The sequence below is a fragment of the Haemaphysalis longicornis genome, unplaced genomic scaffold (genome assembly GCF_048455015.1).
Source record: "Haemaphysalis longicornis isolate Haplotype H1 unplaced genomic scaffold, Haemaphysalis longicornis Haplotype H1 scaffold_1, whole genome shotgun sequence".
NCBI lineage: Eukaryota > Metazoa > Arthropoda > Arachnida > Ixodida > Ixodidae > Haemaphysalis > Haemaphysalis longicornis.
Window position 1 is genome coordinate 206,075,813 of NW_027526203.1, and position 25,271 is coordinate 206,101,083.

The 25,271-nt window shown below is 45.0% G+C and overlaps 1 protein-coding gene across 1 annotated transcript; it reads left to right on the forward strand.

Annotated features, from left to right (window-relative positions):
* Positions 1-260: 260 nt before the first annotated feature.
* Positions 261-15,360, forward strand: LOC144141308 (uncharacterized). The gene is made up of 6 exons (XM_077672886.1): positions 261-883; positions 2,593-2,698; positions 2,775-2,972; positions 3,472-3,538; positions 5,164-5,242; positions 14,976-15,360. Exons 1-6 carry the CDS (start codon positions 842-844, stop codon positions 15,186-15,188), a joined length of 705 nt encoding a protein of 234 aa, XP_077529012.1. The 5' UTR covers positions 261-841; the 3' UTR covers positions 15,189-15,360.
* Positions 15,361-25,271: the final 9,911 nt, after the last annotated feature.

Below are 25,271 nucleotides of genomic sequence, written 5' to 3' on the forward strand. Positions count from 1 at the left end.
AGCTTTTGCGCCACAATTCAGCCTCTTTATGCACGATGTTGCGTGCCTGCTTTCTTGCAAAGCTTCGTTGTCGTGCAACAAAGCCTACTTTACTGCAAATGTTATTCTCATTCGCGTTTTACCAATTAAGCAGTATGTTCAATGCTTCATGTGCCACTAGTAATTTTGTACATTAAGTACATATCGATGTAAGGCATCGTACTTGCGCGAGTACAGAGCTCTGTGTTCAGATGTCGCGTAAACTTACACCAAGCTCACCGACCAAAAAGCAGAATTCAAGTGTTAGCCATTCAAATCCTTACTTGTAGTTGCTTTTATTCAATAAAAACTACTTCATATTGCGACAATCTTTTTATTTAAATGATTAATGCATGTTTCCCACAATTATTATATATTTGAACCTGTGTGCGAGCGTCGCCTCTTTCAGTGCGTTTAAAAAAGCCGCCAAGTAGTCACGTGACTGATTTGCGTTCGTTTTATAAAAACTTGTGTACATTACGTAAAACGTACATATATAAAAAGTTCCTGCCAGAACCAGATTTCTTTTGTCTAGCGTTTGCTTTAAAACTCAATAACAAGAATACAAATGCAAATATTTTAGACAACGCGAATCAATAGAATCCACTGCGAGCCAAGTGGAGTAAGCCAGTGAGTGGCGCGAAGGTGGCGAAGGCAGCGGGGCGAGTTGACGCATTTTTGTCGAATTCGCGTATCAAAACCGCTGCGGGATGGAAACGCATGACACCGGTATGAAATTTGCTGTGCGGGATTCATTCCGCACCGCCTGAAATCGTCTACTAGAGTTCTTCAGTTCGGCAAGTCGACGGCGTGCTACGGTTGAATGCGAAGCCGGAACAAAGGCTGTGTCATCGTGTTTTTTCACGTGAGTACTGTCCCTGCTAATAATACCAAGTGAAATAGTTGTCTCGGTTAGCTTTCCGGACACATGCCGAAAAAGTTGCATATGCTGTGCTTGTTTGCTTGCTGCCTGGCGCCTCGTAAGCATTGTGAAATCTCTCTTTCGCCCCCTCCTCCCTATTTGAGACTGTTAATTCCGTGAAGTGCGCCTCGAAGCTATCGCGCTCGCGAGACCGGCTGCCGCCGCCGCGACCGTCCTTCCTCGCGGCTGCTCGCGGTCTGCGGGCCGCGATATGCGTCGTTGAACTGCCGTACTCCCTGTTCTGTGGCCGCACTCGCTCGCCAACGCGCCCCTACAGCGTACGCGTTGACCGTGTGTTGGCGGCGTTGTCGGGAAAAAAAAAAGTTGGCAAGAGGTGAGGACGCAGGAAATGTAGTTAAACAGATGAGAATTTGCAATGTGCAAGGGGGAGAAAATAGTATGCAAATGCAGGATACGGAGAGAGAGTTCGGGCCGCGCGCCAGCGAGCGAGTACGGCAGTTCCACAACGCCTGACGTTGCCAAGCTTCACGAGCTAATGACGAAGCCCGTCTTTGAGTTCACGTAGAGTTCACAGGGGCACAGAATTCATATACGTGGAAATTGGAGGTGAAAGGCGGACATGTGGCCCCGCAGGGAATTAAGTCTCGGGGTATGTGTGTGTGGGGAGGAGGGGTATTTTACAGCGCCTACGAGGCGCCTGTTCTAACTTGTTCATGCCGTCCGTATTCTTCAGCACACCCTCCTTTTGCCCTCGTCCATTAGCCCACGTCAAGCTTGTCTCTAGCGCTACTGTTGTGTTCGCTGTCTAACGGCTGCTTTTTGCACCATCGGTCGCAGAAAACCATTTGACTGTTGGGCGGAGCGGTACAATTCTGTAATACACGGCGCTAGTTTGCAATGGCAGGCTATTCAAAAGTGTGTCAAGTGTTCCCTTTTTATTCTGTAGTTTTCTTCTTTGACGTTTCGTGAAATAACAAACCGAACTACAAAAAAAAACAGTACATGGGGGTGTAAATCGTTTTGAACCCTTTGGTGCAGCGTCATTGTTAACACTGGTCTGCCCGTATAGGCAAACTTGTTGGGACCGTTTAGTGTCCTTTTTATGGGGAAAAGCCATTATGAATGGCATATTGGCTTGTATTGTCACGTTCGCGCGATATTTGCAGGTAAAGAAAATAGGCCCCAATGCAAAATGAATCCTTTAATATAGGCATCAAAAGAAGCCTGGAGCATGCTAAATATTCTTTTGAAGGTAGGTTGTGCTTTTTATGATCACATAGACGGACACAAGAAAACTACGTACAATTTCACGAGTAGACGGCGCCATCTTCTCGTGAAAGCGTGCGTTTTTCTTGTGCCCGTCTCTGTGATCGTAACAAGAGCAACTTACCTTCAAAAGCTTACACCAACTAGCCCGACATAAAGCTGTGCAAAATATTACATGTCCTGATCACACACTCAGAGTGTACTTTCTGTATTAGTGAGTTGCCTGTTTGCATCATTATTGTCTGCCAGACATGTCACTTGGGCATTACTGCAGCGTGCAGACCAGTGTTGCACAAGTAGACATGCTTCAGCGCTCTTCCTGTCACCCTCATCTTTTGCGCAGTCTTTGTGCGCCATAAATCAACTAGCCAGCAACCAAGTCTTCATCTTCCCTCTCGTTATATTTCGTATGTACTGTATTACAGAGCCATAAACACATCAGCTTGTCTACATTAATTAAGGAGGAGGTGCTCAAGCAAGGTACAAGGTTCGGGTGGAGGCCGATCGCGGAACCAGAGGACTCTGAAGCTGGTGAGCTAACCAGGACTGGAGATGGGCCTGCGGATTCTGTGTACCAGAGGTTCCAGACGAGCGAGTTGGCTTGCAGACAACCGGGCTCGGTTCTACACCTGGCCGCGGTTGGTGGCCACGGCCCAGGATGGATCACCACACCTGCCACGCAGGGCGGGGTGCTGCCTGTGCTGCTTTGTCCGAGCAGTACATGCATTCGGGGGCCAATGCTCTGCTGCAACCTGGACCAACGATGACCTGCGGCACACATCGCTGAATGGTGCTTCTCGTGTTGGTGAGAGCATTTCCGTTTTTCTCTTCGCTTGTACTGGATTTCGGGGGCTGCACATTGACCCTTGTGTCCTTGTTTGGGGCTAAGTTTCCCTTTCACCGTTCGCCATTGTAACTCATTCTGTTCCCTTTCTCCCGAGTTCCGTGTGAACGTGTCACACTCCTGCAAGGCCAAGAGAACCTTCGCATCAACAATTAATTTTTCCCGAAAGGTTAGAGTGTCAAGCACCATACACTTGGCTGTTTGGCATGGAAAGACCCAGCATTTGAAACATGTCATAACAGCAGGTAAAATCTTGCAGGGCTGCAGATTTTCATCGACATGGCTGTGTGAGGTTATGCGGGTTTGTAGTAGGTTTCAGGGGATATAAAATTTGCTTGTGCCTGCTTTGGACTGGCCCTTGAGACTTCGAATTGCTTGTGCGGTTGACGTCTGTGTAAAATTGTCATTTGTTGCAACTGCTCCTGCCCTTACTTTTTGCCTTGACCTTTGGCTCTATCAGGTATGGCTGCTCTTAATCCTCAAGTCCTGTGGATGTCCATGCTCACGGGGTCTTTGCCTTTTTGGAGGTTTGTATTACACTTGTCTCTATCTTAGTTCTTTCAGTTCAGCTCATAACCACCATTTGCTCTCCTAGAGATCGCATAAATATTGTTGATTTCAAATTAATTCCAAATAACGGTTGGCTACTGTTATTGCACGAAGGCATCTTTGGATGTTAAAATGCTGTGAAAATTGCTAAAAATTGAACCGTGGTGTCACTTCTTTTTTATTCCCAGAGAGGTTGTGTCAGTTTTGTGCTTTTCGTTTACGCACCAAAGGCTTCACATAAAAAAACCAAAGCTTCATAATACTAATGGGTCATTCCACGCGAAACGTTCTGGCCCAAAAATTGGCCACCGCCAATTCCGTTGAGAAAAGCAGGTGAAGGAATCCTGAAATACTATGAATACGTCGAAACCTTCATACAACAGCTGTAGAAACCCTAACGAGGATTTGAATATTCAGACAGATTTGATCAGTGGACAAAGCTTCCTCAAGGCAATGTTACACTAAAATAATGCCGAGCACGGCAAACACTAGTTCGGAAAAGTTTTTTTTCCACCCTCCGGTTTTGTGAGCAATGTAACCAACATAAATGAAAACATGCAAACCAGTTATTCTCGATAGCACAAAGGCAAAGGAGACTGGGAGAGGGTAAAATGGGGGACAGAAGAAAAGGAGGGCTGGTCAGCCTTAAGAGCAGAAATTGACAAAGGGAGCAATAGAAGAACGGAAACTTGAAGGGAACAGTGCAACAACGCCTTCCCCTTCCCGGAGGGCTCAAATTGGTGCGAGGGGCCAAATATGGCCTACTGTCGAAACAAAATCTAAGTAAAATTATCAGGCTAGATACAAGTTGTTCCAGACGGAGTTCACTATGTGCGGTGCGGCTTCTGTCTTCACTTGCGGCAACTTTTGCTATGTATATTGCACATCTGATATGTTTAATCATTTTTGTGGACCACAACACAGGAAGAAGCAGTTTTCCTCCCTTAATTGACCAGGGCAGTAGTCTGATGTGAAGTGAAGTTTAGAAGCGAACACATGCCCAGAAAATGCTAGGAAAACACCTAAGAGGACGTGGTGGAGAAACGCCACTCTAATGTAGCAGGGCCGGCAGAAGACTCTTGTCTGTCGACATTTTTTAGTGCTAGCCCATATTGCGTCTCTCATGCCAAAGCCTCAGTGAGAAATTTGAAAATATTCTGTGTTGCTTGCGTATTTCTGACTAATGTATTTCCGGCTTGGAAGGGAGCCGAGTGAGTACTGAAAAGCTAGTTCTTTCAAACTAAACAAAGCTGTATTGAGTCTTTATGGACCCTTTACTGCATGTGTTATTGCTTGCTTGCTGCAGAAACAGTGCTGACGTCATCTGTGTGTTTACAGCAATTCCGCGTTTTTCACAAACTTGTAATCCAGTTCCACTTCTAATACTGCTAAATGAAAGTAGTGCGGAAGTAGAGACCCTGATAATAAAGCAATTGTTAATACACCGTGAAAATATGAGGAACGTAGAAATTACCACATTGCATTTGTTAAGCTGGAGCCCTGTGGATATTTTTCCTTATGGCCTCCTCTATACTCTTTTGTTGGTCCCCCACATCTTATTAATTTCCATGTCACAGTGATATGTATTTTTTTTTATCATTAGATGCAAGAGGGGTGGATACACTGTCCTGCGGCCTGTTTTGCTGAATGAAAGTGGTGTCGAAGCCTTCAGAGAAGCACTGGTAAGTACAGCAGTAATTACTTTTAATGAAATCACTTCGCAGGAGCTTTGGAAAAACTGAGTGTTGCTTCTTTGTGTGGTTTTAGAATTTTTAGAAAAACGGTTGTGTCAGCGAAATTGCTTAAATTTCTTGGAATCGTTCCCAGTCTTCAAAAATCATCTATCAATTTCTCTATAATCTCGCTCCGAATAATCTTCGAAAAAAAAAACCTCGAAGAAGCAGACAAAAAAGGCATATTTTGAGCTACTAGCTACCAACCTTCAAAACAACTACCTGGTTTGATAACCACGCCACCACTGTGACACCGTGACACACCTCCTAAATTTCCCCTACGGACCCTGGCATCAATGAATATCTTGATGTGTGGGTGGGTTTTGTATTTTTAAGCTATTTTGGCAGTGATAACGCTCGTTTCTCACGAAATGGTCTTCCAGATCGGCCTAGTCATGCTAATACTACAAGCAATTAGGTTAACGCTCCCATATTCAACTCATAAAAAGCTCTCACACAGTTGCAATTTCAACAACTTCAGCCAACGTAGTCATGAATAAAATGAGCCACTAGAAAAACAGTTGTCTTTAGTTACAGTTTTCCAAGAAAAATAGCTTGGTTGAATTTGTCTCATGACAGCTGATTAAAGCTAGAGTTTGAAGGTAATTCTTTTTCTGTGAACGAAGCGATGCTTCCTACTACTAAAACCTGTCCCGAACATCAAAACGCTCGAGACGGCCCGAAAATCCAGAAGCTGCCGTATGCATTGTGATGCTCGCTAAGTACACTACTTCTGGCGTTGACGCTGATATCTGCTAAGAATAGACTTCGGAATATGGCACGCAGACAGGGCGGTAACTTTCTTTTTATCGCAGAAAGTCTACCAATTTTTGGGGTCTAACAAAACATTTTTGTGTAAACATATTGATTAGGCACATTCTGCATCAGCTCAAAATGCAGATTATTCGATGCCCTTTCCAACAAGAGCAGATTCGCAAATTAACAAAATCAGTTTTTGGCCAAACGTTGCAAATATGGATAAGTTGCGTATATCAGTTCGCAAATAGTTTAAAAAGTTTGGAGTATAATTTTTGCCAAACATAAAAAACACATCTTGGAAAAAAGTTTAGTTGCCCAGTACAATTTGTCAGATATGAAAAACATGTTACCATGTGTGGTGCCCTCGTTCTGCAGTGAAGCCCTACCTCTGTTTCAAAATATGCAATTTCGGATAGTTTACTGAAAAAAATCGGGTGGTTTGGCATTATTAGAGGCACTAATTTGTCCCCACATGATGTAGAAACATTTTGTCAATGGTTGACATCGCATTAATGGTCAGGTAAAAATTCGGGATAGGACAAAAACTGCTTGGGGCTGAAAACAAAACTCGGTCACTGTCAGTTTACTATCATGCACCTGTTGAAGCTTTCACTTGCTGGTTGTTATAATCTTCTGGCTCACTTTTCTAACCCTGCTTTCAGGAATGAGGTGCGATGCACTGGAACAGTGCCCAGCTAGCTATCCCCGAGTAACTGTTGCGTGACAAATGAAAAAGGCGTTCAGCTCTATGAGCCTCCTGCATTGCACCTCCACCTAACATTTTAGAAAACAAACAATACCAAACTTGTGGCAGACTCTGTCAGAATATGTAGTTCTACTGAGGAGCAACTCTAGACCTCCGAAAATATCCTCGTACAGAATCAAAACTGAAGCCAATTTTAAGCTCTCTCTCTTTGCCTTAACTGATGTCTGATGACTTGAGGTTATCAATTGACTTTCAACTGGAACTCTTATTGCACAAGTAAGGCATGGGTGAAGTGAAATCACAAACGGCATGCTTTTTTTTTTAGGAAAAGTAGTGGGCAACGAAGGCGTTTAGGCAAATCGGGTTGAAGTTCTCTGTCTAGTAGTGCCAAATATAAATTGCGCAATGCAGAAATGAAACAAGGGCTGAAAATGCTAAGTGCACTTGTCAGACATGCGGAGACATCCACGAATACTTTGACTGAAAAAAAGCTACCCGTCCTGTAAACCAAAGCTCACTAGTGCATACCTGGTGTCATTTTCTGGTAGTTCTCACCTTTAAACGCAGACGGATTGCAGAGCTAACGACATCATTTGATACTTGACTTCTGTGAGCCATTTGATCAAAAAATCTAATGTTAATGCAGCGTAACCACAAGTGACATCCTTTTTTGTATAGCGCAGCAGCCATGGCACCTATCGAAACAGCACATGCTGCTCAACCCTCAAAAACACCGTCAGAAATTTCAGTGTAGCCAGAGCAGGAAAATTAGAACTGATTCTAAAACTGCAGTGCCTAGACTAACCAGTGGGATGCGTTAGTTGCAAGAGAAATGACAACATGGATATCAGGAATATACAGCATTGATTATCAGTGATCGGTGCTTTATATTGCCGATTTTATATGGCAGTTTTTTGCAAGGTGAGGTGTGTATGTTTTCTCAGAAGGGAGCGTTGCTGCTGCGCTTGATAAAAAAGCATGTGACTCGTGGTCATGCTGCATTACCATGGAATTTTCTTGATCAAAAGTCTTCCAGCAAGCCAAATACCAAATCATTTTGCCAGTTTTGCAATCCGATGGCAGTGACAGATGATAATTACCTGGAAATGACACCAGCTTTCCACTACTGAGCTTTGGTTCAAAGAAAGGGTCGTTTTATTTTGTGAAAGCTTATTTCTGAAGGTTCCCCGCATGTGTATCAAGTGGACCTGGCATTTTCAGCCACTTTCCAGCAGTTTTCATTCTGTTTGTGTGTTGCAAACCTAATATTTCGTGCTACTACGCAGTTACCCAACTTCAAGCCGATTTGCCATAGCACCCCCGTCGCCCTCTACTATTCCTCGAAAAAAGAACGCCTTTTGTGATATCGCTTCACTCATGCCCTACTTTTGCGATAACAGCTCCAGCTGAAACTCAAAAAATAACACCAAGTCATCGGATATCAGTTCAGACATGTAGAGATTTCCAATCAGCCTTGAACACTGCCAGCTGTTCACTGGCCAGTTTTGTTAGTATGAGGCTATTTTTGGAGGTCTAGTGTTGCTTCTTACTGCAACTGTCTATTCTGGCAGTCTCCAAAAGGTTTGATATGGTGCCTTTTTGAAAATGTTAGGCAGCACTCTTTTCGCCGTGTGAAAGCTTGCTGGGCACAATTCTAGTGCATCGCAAGTTATTCCTGCAACCAGGGCTACCATAGCGAGTCAGAAGATGACAATAAACCACAAGTGGATGTTCTGGTAGATAATTGATGATCAGAATGTCAACAAAAATGCACCACTGAGATTGGTTTTAAATTCCAAGCGGATTTTTTGGCATATCTTGCTTGCCGTGAATCTGGTGCTTGCTGTAGTCCTTAATAAGATGTTTTTACATCACGTGGGGACTAAGTTGGGCCCCTAATAATATCAAACCATTTCAGAGAACCATCCAAAATTGTGTATTTTGGAATGAATGTTCGGCTTCACCACGTGACGCGGGCACCATGCGTGCAAGCACCATGTGGGCACCACGGGGACAAATTAATTTGCACTAGTGAATTTTTTCTTGGACAGGATTTTTTAATGTAAACCTTCAAAATGCGTATTCTAAATTTTTTTCACTATTGGTGGTTTGTTATACACAACTTCTTTTTTTTTTTCATTTTTCTTTACGGTGACAAAAGTTTGATTTGGGTTTTTTTGCGATCATTATTTATGCAAACATTACACAACCAGGGTGTCGAACCGGAACCGGAACCGAACTGAAAACCGGAACCGAACCCGAATTTTTGCCCGGAACCGGAACTGAACCGGAACCGTATTTCTTCCGCCATTTTGGAACTGAACCCGAACCGGAACGAATCGAAGTAACCGTTCCGAACCGGTTCCGGGCCTCAAAAATGTGATTTCTAGTTTTTCATATCGGTACCCTACCTTGCGTCTGAAGATATTTTGCCACTCGCCAGAGAGAACCATGAAATATTTTGCGTAGTCTGCAGTTCCCAAGGCCCATCAGGTTCTCTTTTAATTATTGCCCTCAATTTAATGTAAAGTTGTTCGTATATACTATCAGTTTGCGTTAGGTACTGCCCATCTCTCCCAATTATGTTTTACATTGTGGGGATCTTAATTGGGGCTACTCCCAAATACGCGAGCACGTAGCCCGTGATCCCCTCTCCTCGAGGGGTGAGGATGGCCCCTCGCACCCTCTCCCTGCAAGGGGCACAGGTTGACCAATGCGCGCCGGTTCGTGAGCCACGTGAGGCGTGACGTAGTGGCCCCTTCCAAGGGCTCGCGGCGGCGGGCGCGCGCTTGGGTCGGACCCATGAGAGATGGAATACCCTCCCTGCGCATCGGGCTCTGTGGCTTGAAGACTACGGTCGGCGGGTACCCCCCTCTCTGCCCCAGGGGCTAGGAGTGTAATACCAGGGCTGGTTGCTGTACCGTGGATTACCCGGAATTAAACCAAGTTCTGAGGGGGTACTTCGTCTTCTCGGAGTGACTGCGCACGCGTGGCGAGGGCCGTCGCGGCCGTTTACGGCTTGGCTCGCTCGAACCCATGGTGGGCACCTTGACAGGCTGCACTGCATTGTACAGGTGAAGCCCACAACATTTAGCATAACTTAAGTTAAAACAAATATTACGAGGCAACAGATCATGGAATATTATTCATGGTTTCTATCTACATGGTGTTTAAAATTGTGTAAAGTTTTCAATGTGTTGTTAATTCGCATGCATCCCTGTCCGCTTGTGAAGGCCTTCAGGGACACCATCAACAATAAATCCATATCTTCCACTTATTCTAGTTTGAATGGGCAGTTATATACAAACAGCACTGAGACACAAACACTCGCAGTTCCCAAAATTAACGCCACTTTTTCTTGTATACAGTGCCGTTGTGTCTTTTGGTTGCTACTCTAAGAGAACATGAGATAAAAAAATGGGGAATCCTAATTTCCACTTTTAAAGTATATTTAATAGCATTTTGATGTTATCTTGAATCTGCTCAACCTTAAACTTAAGAGGTGGATAGATTAAAGTCGATTCATGCGGGTTAGCGGGTAGACTGGGGTGGATTAGTTAGGTAAGTGAATGAGCTGATGCGAATTAGTTGGACTGGTGTGTTGATTAATTTGGATTACAGGAATTAGCAGGTCAGTTAAGGCGGATTAGATGGTCGGACCACACATGATATCTTTGGGGTCCTTGGAATTTGGAAATTTTGCAGCGTTCCCCTTCTGGACCAATCAGGAAATTTTGTCAGGCACAAAGTAGCCGCAAAGTTATGTGACGACCACCTGAATGCTATAAAAGGTCTTTCTTTATGCCCGTATTGCGCTGTTATGTTGTTTCTATATTAAAATTGACATCTCGCACTAAAGTTAATAACTAATTGCCTAATGCATATTTTATATTCATCAAAGGGTTTTCAAAACGTGTGTATATATGAGGGGAGACAATTGGAAAGAAACTAAACTGCGAGAAAAAAAGGAGGAACGATTAACTGGTTTGATGCAAGAGACGCCCGATAGCATTCTTCAATACCTTCTCTTTCTTTGTGTTACCGTTCTGCAGCCTCCCACACGTCTAGCATCTCAGCGGCGATAGCACGTGCGCTTAGGCAAAGCGGCGCCAAAACTCTCATAACAGACTCTTAGCAGGCGTGGCCCAACTTTGCCAACGGTCGATTGCATGTTACAACACTTCCGATGATCAATCAGAGACCAGCAACGAGACCACTCAGGATTGTATGGGCACCAGCTCATACTGGCATCCCCGGCAAACAAGATCACCAACCTCGTGGGTCGAGATTTGACTCGCTTAGCCAGCGCTGATGAAGCCTGGCCCGAGTGCATGCATCCTGCAGTCACAGACCAGGAAGTTACTCAGAACTATGGCCTCTTCCATAGAACGTCTTCCTCTCCGCACAAATCGCTACCGATTATCCAGGAAAGATTACTCCGCACACTGTCGGTATACTCCTTCCCACACAACACCAGACTTCACCTCTTTGACGGGACACAACTCTCTCCATTTCGTTTCTTCTGTGGAGAGCCTGGGAACCTCATACACATAGTAGGCGGCTGCGACAAGTGTGCCGTAGATCCATCCAACCTCCACGTTTCCATAGAGAATTGATAGACAGCCATGGCCAGCTCCGGCCTGGAAGATCAGTTGCTCTCGATGGAAACGGCTGTCGATTCGGCCCCCTCGAATGAGGACGCCTCTCTGAAACTCTGCCTCGATTGAATTAAACTACACTCTCTCTCTCGCTCGCGTGCTCTCTCTCTCTCTCTCTCTCTCTCTCTCTCTCTCTCTCTCTCCAAGTGATCATTACTGCTGCTTGTGACTTCACTTGGCTATCATCTTTCCTAGAGCCCAATCGCTGTCACCGGTCGCTGAAGGGCCATTAGCAAGTTCCTATCTCCGGTGGTTCCCTATCTAATGCCGTCCTATACACGCCGTCCAATGAGTCTTTATAGGCATTCTATCTTCCTAACAGCTCTGTTAGGAGATAAAAGATGAGCAGAAGGAAATTTCTTTTAATGCCACCTGCCACGCTTGGCAGTCGGCGCCACATACTCGTCACACTACCATAGAAAACATTTTGCAGGTACAGTTAAAGGAGCTCTTCAACACTTTAGATATACTCGCCGCGGTGGCTCAGTGGCCAAGGCGTTGCGCTGCTGAGCACACAGACGCGGTTTGGAATCCCGGCCGCGGCGGCCGCTTTTCTGATGGAAGCGAAAATCGAAGAAGTCTATGTGTCCGAAATTTCGGGGCACGTAGAGATCCCCAGGTGGTCAAAATTAATCCGGAGCCCTCTACTATGGCACGCCTCGTCGTCGGCGTTGCGTCGGCGCGTTAAACCCAACAATGAATAAATAAATAAATAAATAAATAAATAAATACGCCCACCTCCCCTCGCGGGAACCCTGGTGTGATGCGACGCTGAGGGCGGTTCAAGAGCAAGCGGAGAGCAACCTTCGACCGAAAGGCCGCCGGAGAGCGGCACACCGGTTATATGCGCAGCGCGCCCGAAGGAGAGGAGACCGCGTAGAGAGTGCCGCGGCTATGACGCAACACAATCCGACACAATCCACTTTAATCCAATCCAAGCCAAGCCAATCCAATCCAATCCAATGCCCCTTGCGAGAGAGTGTTCGCTATCGGAGAGGAGAGGGGGAGAGTGGCTGCGGACAACAACGGACGCACGCGGACAACAACGGACGCACGCAGGAAGGACAGGGCCGCCGACAAGAGATGCTCTGAGCGTCGCATCTAATAAATAAAAAGCAGTAAAAAATAAATCAACACTTTCGATAAACACTTTCACTCTTCTTCGCATCTGGAAGCACTGCGAAAGCTATACCTAGTGCCAGCACAGAGCAACAGTGCGTGATTTGCTCGCCGCTGCGGATACACCTTCCGTTTCTGCTTCGCTTTTGTGGCTTTTTTTTAAGTGGCTATCAAATGCGTTCTATTCTGCAACTTAAGGAAAGCCGGCAAACAGCCGCTACACCGCTGTAATGACGTCATTCAGCGGTCGAAGAACGCGAAGACCGGGAAGGGGAGATAAATATTTTGAGCAAGTTTTTATGTTATCTGACGAGGAGAGAGCATTAATTTTTGGCTGAGGCACATTGCAACCCTATAATCTAATGTGTTGGTTGACCATTTTCTGCAAGCACTGAAGATTTAGAAAAAAGTTGAAAAAAGTGTTGCAGGGTCGCTTTAGTTTGGCGAAGACAAAATATTGGGACAAGGAAACCTTCATTATGACTTTGTTTTTATGCCGACTTGATAAGGAAACGAAAAACGAGCACAAAAAAGTAACAGAAAAAAAAACATGCCTGCTTTTTTTTCTTTGAACCCGTTTGAACCCGTATGAACCGGTTCGAACCGGTTCGAACCGGAACGGAATGGTGCTTTGGAACTGAACCCGAACCGAACCCGAAAGGCTTGAACCCGAACCCGAACCGAACCCGAAAAAATTCCGGTTCGACCCCCTGTACACAACTGGTGCTAGCAAGGGCGTTGAATCATCCGCATTTTTGCCACTGCACTGTGTGCCTAAGCAACACACTTAGCAAAAAGCATTGTTTTCTTAGAGCCCTAAAAACTGGTCAATTTTCTGCGGTAACAAAAGAGTTGAAATCAACGCTGGTGTCAGCTTTACTGCATCACTCTGAATTTGTGCAGAGAAGCCCCTCTAGTGCATGAGAAGTTCGAAAGTCAATAAATTGGGATAGGGAAACTAATTATTGTGGCATGTCCCATCAAGGCTGTAGTGTCAGCTTTACTGCATCGCTCACAACTCGTGCAGAAAAGCCCATCCAGGGAATTAGAAACTTTGGAACAAGTTTTGTGCCAAATTTAATTATATAAGAAGTTAAAAAATCAGGGTACGGAAACTAAACGCGTTGACAATAATTCAAATAGACAAGTGGTTTAAAATTTTTTCTTGTGGCCACTAAAAACATGAAGAAACCGAGGCACATAACAAGGCAGTGGTGCCCTTTGTACTGACAACTTAGGTTTCTTTTACATCAGTAATAAGTGTGATCTAGATAACTACAACTGTAAGCATTATTTAGTGCTTCATGCTTTCACTTAAGCTAAAAACTGTTGAAGGAAAAAACGAAACGGGGTGCAGACATTGCATGCAGAGTAGAAAATATAGTCAGCGTATTGAATAACTTTAAAAAAGCGTCAAAGTTAATCAGTGAAGCGTAGATAGAAGGTTCAGGCAAATTGCTATCAAGCCTAAAAGCAAAAGAAAAGCGCAACAAGCAGCACACCCAGCGGTTTTTTCCCAGGGAATGGGGGGAATCTATGATGTGTCGTTCCCATCTGGAAAGTCGATGTATCCAATTTGTCCCTTGGCGTTTTGCATGTACCCACTCATTGCGAATCATGCAAGTACAAGCCTTTCTTGGGCCAAGTTTGACTTCTGCAAAGAAGCTAAAGCACTGATTTGGGAGCTTTTAGATGTTTATTACATAAAAAACAGGAGCACAGTGAACCTGTATTGCAATGAGCTTGAATATTTAGAAACTTCACTATGATTCCGTTGTTACCATTGTGCGGCCCACTATTAAAGGGTGTCATTTTAGACGATGCACTCAATAAACTTAGTTGCAAGCAAGTGCTTGTCCTATCATCTTCTTTGTCATGTGCTATGGACTCGACTTTTTAAGAACTATGTACCAACTTGCCTCATGCTTTTTACTGAACAGTTTGAGTTAGACTTTGTACCCCTCCAGTGTTTTGCAGTGTGGAGCATGCCCTTTGTGCAGCAGGTGTCTCAGTTCACTTACTGCTTTGTTCACTTGTACTGCTTTGTTCACTCAGTTCACTTACTGCTTTAAGCTTTACATAGATATTTTCATACCATCAAAAGGGGGGAGTAGCAGCCTTTTGCACTCAAATTCTTAGTCTCCCTCCCTGGAGCTTTCAGATCCTCTTTATGGATGCAATAATTTTTGAAGTCTTTGCATTTCTGGGGTGTCCATATGTGACTTCATACATTATACATATGTTCCCTCATACAAAACATTTCATAACAAAAGCCAAATGGTGAAGCAAGGAAATGTAATGGCAAGAGGTGTGCTCCTCGCACTCTCTTTTGTCAGGCACTGGGCAGTTAGCCTGTTGTTGATGATTTTACTGTGCTGGCTACAATTTCATTTTGCTTTTGTCTTATCGTTCAATTTCTTTTCATTGATATTTCTGGCAGGTCCGAGACAAGGCCTGGTCCGAGACGCCAGGACCCGAGGACACCTTGCAACGCTTGTGCACGGCTTGTGAAGATTTCTGGATTGACTTCATGGACTTGTGTAAGAAGTCTGCCTTAGAAAAACAGCAACAAAGAAAGCAGCCTTTAAAAATTATTGCAATTTATTTCTACACCAGTTTAACCTTGCACCAGCAGGTATGCAAAGCTGGTTAACACAAAACTTGTTTTTGTGATTTAATATCATGCCTGTTAGTCTAGCAAACCTGCGTTGTGACAAGCCATAGCAAGCAGTAAAACATGCTTAGTGTATCTGTATTCTTAGGCTATTTGCTGGTTATTTTGTGGTTTAAAACAGCTGTGATACCCTAAGCTGGCTTTTCATTCAAATGTGTATCACTTTCGTCTTTAATAAAATAATTTTCAAATGCTTTTGGTTTGCTTTGCTATACTTGTATGAAACTGCTCATGAAGCTGCATGCATGTGGGCTAAAATTACACTTGCACGTATACTGCAATGATTCCACCAGCAGTATTACTGACCATCTCTGGGAAGGTCACCCATACACTTCCACGACTCTGTCGCCATAAGCATCACGGGACTCTTTAAAAAGGGGCGTCCTCACAACTCTTGTTACAGGGTCGCGATGATCATCAGGCAGGGGTCCCGTGACTCTCTTTTTTCTTTCGTGGCAGTCAGTGCTGACTCTAAGGAGGTAGTCACCCATATTCTACTGTGACTACTGCGACGGGGTCCATGTGACCCCCTTTCAATAAGAGTAGCGTGACTGCGAAAGGGGTTGATGAAGAGTCAAATCTGTGGCAAGTAAATACCCCCCAAAGAGGGTCACAGGGACTCCTTTTTTTCTTAGTGTGATGCATGCAACAACGTAGGCTATCGGGGGCACAGTATCAACCAGAGGACCATTCAGTGCTGCTCCTGCCAGGTAATCAGCGGTTTCGTTAGATTCAATACCTCTGTGCCCTGGGACCCAGAAAAGACGGATTTCCCTGACATGTGCCGCAATAAGCATCGACAGCGATCGACGAAGTGGAGTTACAGTTGGAGAATACAAAGAGGAGCAGACCGAAAAAGAATCCGTCACAATGGTCAACTGGCAATGCTCTTCGCTGCACTTTCGAAGAGCGAGCGCGATTCCAAAAAATTCTGCCAAATATAGTGATGTGAAATCTGGAAGACGCAGAGGAAATGCACAGTCAAGCGCAGGTGAAAATATACCTATACCAGCTTTTTTTGTCCCGAGCAGAAGCATTTGTGTCTATAACCACATGTGTTGGGAACTCGTTTAGGTGGTTTGCTAAAAGGCCAGATATCGTACTCTCCGGCAAGAATTTGTCATTGGAGGGGAAAATGTTGTCAGCATCAATGTCCCCCATCGCATTGCGATAGTCGGACGTAGGTACAGATAATATGTTGATATTTAAAGTGGCGAGCAAGGACTGGACGAACACGACCTGTGGATGCTTGGCCATGGCTGGGCAAAAAAGGACGCTGGGGATGGTACAAAAACCATTTGTGATCGTGATATAGGCAATTCCATTGCACGAAGGTATGCCCCTAATGTCAACACATAGAAGCGAGAAATCAGAGGAAGGATTCGAGCCTCCCAGTACAATACCCGAATGGGGACGTATCTTAACAATCCCAAACACATTTGCGAAGCTTGTCTTTCTAAAGTATTCAATGGGCGGAGCTTGTAAAACGTCTAACTGGAGAAAAGGATGCAGCCGAATTCCAGAATAGGGAGCACATACAGGCGATAGAGCATAAGGAGGACGCCTCTGCGCATACCCGACTTCTTATTACATCTTTTTAACAGCGGACCCGCTCTCTCCCGTTTTACCGCAATGAAGTCAATATGAAAACGCGAATTAAGAGTGCACTCATACATCACTCCTAGATATTTCAGACAAGTAACCTGCGGTATTATTTTCTGTCGGTATGTCAGACCAATCGAAACTTGGTCTTGCACCGGGAATGCCAAGAGGGCACACTTGCCAACATTTAAGGATAGGCAGAGGCCGTCCAGCCATGATTATAAAGTCGACAGATAAAGCTGCAGTGACTGGAACAAGGAATGGATACCACTTGAAGAGCTGTTGTAGGTGAGCATTGCCGGGCACATAGTTAAGTTTCAGTATCATTGTTTATTCGCGTAGTTGAGGTGCTAGTAATCGTCATAATATGCATCGAGGAGGTCAGTAATGCAGTAATGCAGGTCAGTAATAATGTGTCTACTGTTAAAACAAGCAATCCACTTTTAAATGCAGAGCATTTCTTCAACTCCCGATGTCACCCGGCGTTGGCGTGCCTCGGCGTCCGCAACAGCCGTTCCAGGTGCGCCCTCTCCCCCACTCCTCCTCTCCCGCATCACGCTACCCTTCTCGCTCTCAACAACAGGTCCGCACTCCTCCCCCAAAACTATATAAAAAAATATTACTTACCAGCGCCTGGTTTCGATCCCACGACCCTGCGGGCGGAACGCAAGGTACATGGTGCTCTACCCACTGCGCCACAAAGCCGACACAGAATGGAAGGCTACGAACGCGCCTTATATCCTTCACTCATTCAAACTACGTCAAGAAGCTGCTGATACAACGTATTCGCTACCACCAACTCCCCAAACACTAAACGTTAACGCAATACACCCACCCCCTATGCGACGCATTTACTCGAGTCCCCCACGCGGGGAGATGGGCCTTTTTTATTCAGCTGAGATTCCCACGAAAGCTGCACGCGATTTGTTTGAGTGTCCGTAAAGTTTTGTCGCATCTACTACTGTTATGCGGTGATATAGAATCTAACCCGGGACCGTCTACTTCAGAAGAACTGCTTCAGGAGCTGCTCAAGGGACAGACCATTATCCAGCAGAGGCTAGACAGGATTGAATTATCACTTAAAACTGTCGAAGGGACAGCACTGGCTGTCAAACAGATTGACATGAAAGTAACAGCTCTTGACAATACAGAGCAAATCGTACAAAAAAAGCTCACTGAGCTAGAAGATCGCAGTAGGCGAAACAACATCCTTGTTGACGGGGTTGACGAAAAAGACGATGAAACTAATGACGATCTAGAGGCAGCCGTAGTACAAGGTGTGTTTAATAGTCTTAGGTGTGAACGTACGCTCGGCAGAAAGAATTCACCAAATCGGATGAAGAGACCTGATAAAGCTAGACCGGTGATACTAAAATTATTCGATTACCGTGAAAAAATCGATGTCTTTTCAAAATGCTCGAAGTTAAAAGGTACGGAGGTTTCTATCTCGGAAGATTACTCCCTGGCAACAAGGCAGAAGCGCAAAAAGCTACGGGACAGCACAACAGAGCTGAGGAGCACCGGGAATAAGCCGAAACTGATTTACGATAAAATTAAGATCGGAAACCAGCTCTACCTCTGGGATGATGCCCAAAATAAGCGAGTCCCCGCGGGTAAGCAGGGCAGCACACAAAGTCATGACAATTGAACTGAGGCATCGGTTGGGAAGCGATTGTGTTATTTAAACATAAATGCTCGCATTATAGCAACGAAAACGTCAGAACTAGAAAGCATAGCCATAACATATGCACCCCATCTGATAATAATCACGGAAACTTGGCTTTACAGCGATATTCGCGACGATGAAATAGCACCACCAGGTTACAAGACCCACCGCAAAGATAGAAACGGTCGTGGAGGGGATGTTGCTATCATGTACCGTGACTCGCTCACAGTTACAAGGCTTCCCGACATGCCAGGGGTTGAATGCGTTATTATTAAAGTCCAGTTTGATGATTCAAGTACGATTGTAGGAGGATTCTACCGCCCACCAAACTCGGGCAATACTTTTTGCAAGAAACTTAACGAATTTCTATGCATCTGCAAAACAGATCAAAGCAATGTCATGTTATGTGGTGATTTCAACTTGCCGTCAATCGTTTGTATTTTAGACCTTTTTCTTCTCTCAAATAGTTTATTAACACGCGACCCTAAAATAGAAGGGACTGATGGCATATCGGATCACAGAATTGTCGGCCTTACGTTAGCGATGAATCCCGTAAAAACGAACACAAAGAAAGAAAAGCGTTTTGTTCCCGTATTCTCGCGTGCTGATGACGTGGGCATACTGGACACATTGGACATATCGTTTTCACGTTTTATCGATCTTAAGAACCTTGTCATGAAATGTGTCCGGGATTTTGTACCAACCAGGTTGAAATTATCTCGAGACGCGAACCCATGGATGACAAGGGAAATAGTGAGACTGAAGCGGAAAGCTAAACAGATAAGAAAAAAAGTGCCGCAAATACCCATCAGTAAATAACATGAAAGAGCTAACAGCCACACGCCTAATACATAGTAGCAGTATAAAAACTGCGAAGGACCACTATCAGGGTGTAACTTTGAAAAATTATATGCTATCCTCCCCATCAAAGTTTTGGCGCCATTTTTCCCCAAAGAAAAGGGGACCTTCCAGTTCCTTAATCAATGGCGAAATAGTCACGGACAAGTTTGTGATTTCCGAGTCTTTTAATCAATTCTTCAGTTCAGTTATCAGTGATGAAGACGGCAGCTTACCACACTTCGCTCGTTTTGAAAATGTGAGTCTTATCAATAATGTTATAATATCTCAGCAGGGCATACCTTCATTACGTCTCAATTTAGACTCCAAAAAATCACCTGGTGTAGACGGCATTCCTAACGCATTCCTAATTAGATACGCTGAATGGTGCTCACAGTACCTCTGCGTTATTTACCAAAAGTTTTTGAGCCTAGCACAAGTTCCAGAAGGTTGGAAGTACGGTAAAATTACCCCAGTACCTAAAACCAATGACTCGTCCAATATTGCATTATACAGGCCAATCTCTATACTATGTACTTGCGCAAAAGTCCTAGAGCATGTTATCTTTAGCATCTGACAATTTTTCTTGAAGAAAACAATTTTGTTGATTCTCGCCAACACAGATTTCGAAAGGGGGTGTCTACTACAACGCAGTTACTTGAAACAGTACATGATCTTGCAGCAATATTAGACAACCAAAGTCAAGTTGACGTTATTTTTTTAGATTTCGAAAAGGCTTTTGACCGTGTGAGCCACCAAAAGTTACTCGTCAAGCTTAGATCAATCTTCAAAAATGCCGAAGTCGTAGGATGGATAGAAGCCTACCTTTCGTCTCGCAGCCAGATCGTAAACTTTAAAAATGCCTGCTCCCGTCCCCAGACTGTTCGATCCGGCATACCTCAAGGATCTGTCCTCGGACCACTACTCTTATTAATTTTTATTAATGATATTCACCAAGATATGCCAGTAAATATTCGGCTTTTTAGCAGACAACTGCATACTCTACCAGGAAATAACTTGCACCGACGATCAGTCCAAACTAAATTTTTCATTAGCAAAAATTGAATTATGGTATAAATCCTGGCAAATGAAGGTTAACGCAGAAAAAACTGTAGCGATGACATTCAAGAAAGCGCCACCCTTTGCCTTTTTTGTATTCCATTAACGGCTCTCCACTATCATCTGTTGCAAGTTATAAATACCTGGGCGTCATAATTACTTCCTACCTGAGCTGGAACGAGCTTGTCATGTACGTCCAGAAGAAGGCCATGCGAAAATTAGGATACCTAAGACGGTCATTGAGAAGATCAACACGTGAAAGAAAATTGATTGCCTACAAAACGTACATCAGACCGGTCCTCGAGTACGCTTCTGTCGTTTGGGACCCGTATACGAAACTTAACATCGCCAAACTTGAAAATGTTCAACGTAGTGCAGCGCGATTTATTCATAACAGTTACAGCTGGAAAACATCGCCTACTACCCTTTTGCGAAGCGATAACTTATATAGTCTTCAACTCAGGCGATATCGTGAGCGGCATAAGTACTTGTATTTGTTGTACCATGGCAAACTACAGGCAAGTAAAAACGAGTATATTGAACATGTTACTCGGCGATTCACGCGTGCGCAACATTCCAAAAACATTAGGGAATTCTCTTGTCGAACGGAGTCTTTTAAACATTCATTCTACCCGCGTACCATGCGCGAATGGAATAGACTGCCTGCGGAAATTGTAGAGCGTGATAATGTACAATCATTTATGTCCGCAATCAACGACCACACACAGTCCGACATTCCCCCTGTATCTTTGTAGTGTTTGGCTGCGCCTCTTTGAATGCTTTTCCTGTTCAGGGTTCTTTCTAAATTATTTGCAGTTGTGTTTTACACTTGTTTGCTTCCCTGTGTGATCTGCGTGTTCAATTAATGTTATGCCGAGCGACAAAGTTGTCGTCTTTGAAGTTCCCCGTTCTTTATTGCTGTTTTATTTTGCCACGCGAACAAAATGCGTTCCTCTGTTTGTTCTGTGCGCGTTATTTCCCGCAGTTGTCTAAAACTACTCCTGTTTCCTTGTTTTTGTATCATTGTGTTTGTCCGCTCCTGCCTAGGGCTTCTTAAATGAAGCTGACAGTACCCTGCAAATAAATAAATAAATAACAAACAATGCTAACCGCACATTGGGGTATTTAAAACGTAATTTTTCTGGCCTAACATCTTAGCTGAAACTACAACTGTACAAAACTCTTATACGCCCCAAACTGGAATATGTCGCTTCTATATGGGACCCTGGCCTCGCATATTTAGCCTTATCTGTCGAGTTCGTCCACCCGCTTCATTCTTTCCGAATATCATCGCACAGCTAGTGTAACGACCGTGAAATCACAGTTACTACTACCTGATTTGTCTTTACGCACAAGATACAACGTTTATGTTTATTTCATAATTTTTTTATCACGATACGCTTCATGATTTGCTCCTATCAATTCCCTCTTTCATATCTCGTCGCTTAGATCATCGCCCTAAAATTGAACCTATTCATTGTGAAAATTTGTTCTATGACTCTTTTCTACCCCAAGCAATTACCCATTGCACCGCCTTCCCGAACCGCTTGTAATTATCCGTAACAATAAGTTGTTTAGATCAGCTTTGATTACCCACGTTTGTAATAATACTTGATTCTGAAATTTTCTTTAGCGCTGTTGTGCCTTGTCCTCATTTTGTCGTTGGTTTCTGACTGTTCACCGACCTCGCTATTTCAGCCTCTGCATAAAAGTAGCCAAATCTTTGCCAAATATGTATCGCATTATGAGCAGCTTTGTTGTGCCTTTTTCCCTTCTATGTCCCTTAGGTATCGTTTTTCAAATGATATCTCGCTATTCTACACAGGCTACATTATTGTGATTTTTTGTGCCTTTTGTCTTGATTTTGTTGTTTTACTGTTCCTTCTTTATTTTGACTTGTACTCTAGTTTAACTTGTATGCTTATTATTTTGTTGTATATCTGTACCTGTTGTGCCCACTCCCCTCTGTAACGCCCTACCAGAGCCTTGAGCGTAACCTTAAATAAATAAATAAATAAATAGGTATTAACGATGTGTAGTCGCCGATGTTGTCATGACGTCATGTTTTTCTGTGAGGTCTTAAATGGCCATCTCGACGCACCTAATTTATTGCACACAATTAATTTACATGTACTTCAGCGATTTACACGCTACTGTACATTATTTGCTCCCAGTGCGTTCCATAGCAAACCCACTTCGAAGGGAGGAAGCGGCCACCGCACTCGCCGTGAGTCAAACCACAGCTACTGTCATCATCACCGACTCGAAGCAGGCGTGCCGAAATTTCACCAACGGTAGAATTACTGCAAAACCCTCAAAATTCTTCCACAACGCCCCCCAAACCATTCCATCAAGATAATTTGGGCCACCGCTCCTATCGACGTTCCGGGCAACAAGACCGCCCATCTCCTGGCTCAAGAGCTATCCCACCGAGCCGCTGTTGTCGGAAGTGAGCCTGAGAACATGCACCCGATAGTCACGCTCTAAGAAATCACACAACACTACCGACTAGAACGACAGCATTACCCCCCAGCACACAAACAACTCCCGAGAGAACTGCAGCGACTCCTCCGTGCCCTTGAAAGGAACACTTTCCTCCACCCCAACAGGGGTCAAATTTTGGCTACTGCCGGTTTGCCCCCGCAGTGCCGCTTCTGCGAGGCCCCTGGGGCACTCCATCCCACTGTAGGAGAATGCCATCAAGCCCCGCGTCACCACCCCAATCCCTATCCCACCCGTGAGCTTTGGGAGAGAGCCTTGGCCAGCTCTACCCTCGAGGATCAGCGTCAGCTGGTCGAGAGGGCTGTGGACGCGGCCCGAGCTCAAGGTGTCCTGGACTAAGAAAGCCACACCGAAGACTCCATCTTATTTTTTTTTCTCAATAAAAAAAGTTGATTCTCACTCTCTACAAACACCTACAAGTTGGGGCAATAGTATATCAACAGAGATTGATTTTTTAAATGCGGAGCATTTCTTAGGCTCGCCTGGTCCTCCATCGTTGATGGCGGCGCCGTCCACACGCTCACTGCGCATGCGCAGCTCTCCTCCTTACACCCACAGCTCCGCGATACTACACTATAAAAAAAGAAATAGTTAGCGGCGCCCGGTTTCGATCCCACGACTCTCTGGCTGCAACGCGAGGTACGCGGTGCTCTTCCCACCACGCTACAAATCCGGGACAGGAGCAAGTGCTACGAACGCGCCTTATGTCCTTGACTCATTCAAACTACGTCAAGAAGCTACTGATACAACGAAGGCACGCAAAGCTGAACCTCAACGGAAACGACGAACTGAAAACTTTAGAGGGGGATTCTGAATTTCCTGCGGGAATGCTGTGGCGGAAAGCGCCACGCGGCTTGCAGCTCAACCAGCCCCGTCCGCAGCGCCTCTGATGCTGATTGTGGCAGGATGCCCCTAGGGATTGGCCAACCAAAGAATCCATCACGAGATAGGTTCGCGTTCAACCACCGTCGTCATCTTCCCGTAGGGGAACCGCCGAAGAAGAAGAACGAGAAGACAAAGCTGCGAAGAGGAGGGCGTGTACATTGCTCTCAGCCGGTGCACCAATGTCAACAACCTTTACCTCACCAAAGCTGACGGAGACTACCGATTCTACCACAGAGACAACATCCACAAGAACATGATGGACGAGTTTCGGCGCCTCGAGAACCACCGCCTACTCACCGTAACACAACAGCACTTGCGTGCCTTTACCACCGGTGTGGACCCGGACGCGGAATTCCCTCTGGAGCTAGTAAAAAATTGGGCCCATTTCCCTCCCCGCGAGGGGGGACTCGAGTAAATGCGTCGCGTAGGGGGTGGGTGTATTGCGTTAACGTTAGTGTTTGGGGGGTGGTGGTGGGGTGGTAGTGAATGTGTTAACTATTATTGCTTATTACTATTAATTATTATTACTAGTTGAAGGTCTTGCTTCCATCGCTTATCTACTGCGACCGCCGACGAACGCAAGAGAAGACAGCGCAGGAGAGCAGTGACTAAGTGGAGCCAGCGCCGATACCCGCTTTATATTCCTAGCGCGCGCGTTAGAGGGAGAGGGGGTGGTGAGAGAGAGCGCTATCACGCTGCCGTCACGCCAGCACCTGCTGTTGCTAGGGTGCTTGCAGCGCCGGAGCGCGCTCAACTACGAAGCTTCGCGCGCTGCACATGTGCTGCAAGCGTGATGCGGGAGAGGAGGAGTGGGGGAGAGGGTGCACCTGCGCGCTGAGCTGTTGCGGACGGGCGGCGGACGCTACATGTGAGTTAAAGAAATGCTCTGCATTTAAAACCAGATCACTCAACATAACGGCAACACAATTGAACCACACGGAACCGCCACGATGCTTCACATCCTTATCAGGGTTCCCCACGGGAAGATGGTGTAATTTTTTTGGCCTCAAAGTGCTTTTTATCGCGACCTAATGAATCTGTTTCTAATGCCATAACTCACTGTTCTGCCGATTATCTCCTTGTCCAGTCTGTGCTCGCCATTACGACATGTGCTTGTAGTTATATTATTGACAAGTTAAGGGTACTATTGACAAGTACCCTTAACTTTCATTGTTTCTCGACATATGTACAGAGGGCAACACCCTTGTCTATAACACAGGTTTCGTACATGTAGCCTTATCGTGCCTCGGCCGAAAAACATTTGAAGAAAACTTTCGTGTCATTTTGAAGTATTGCCCATATGTTTTGACCTCAACGTTTTTTGTGACAAGTTTAAGTCCACAGTTTCGAGAGATAACCAGTTGAAGTCAAACTCAGTGTTATAGACAAGGGTGTTGTGCACTGTACCTGTGTAAAAGCCCTTGTGGTATTTTGGACACGCAATAAAGATGAATGAATGAATGAAAGCCACAGCGCGTGCCGGCCACACTCGGCGGTCGCCTCGAGGCACG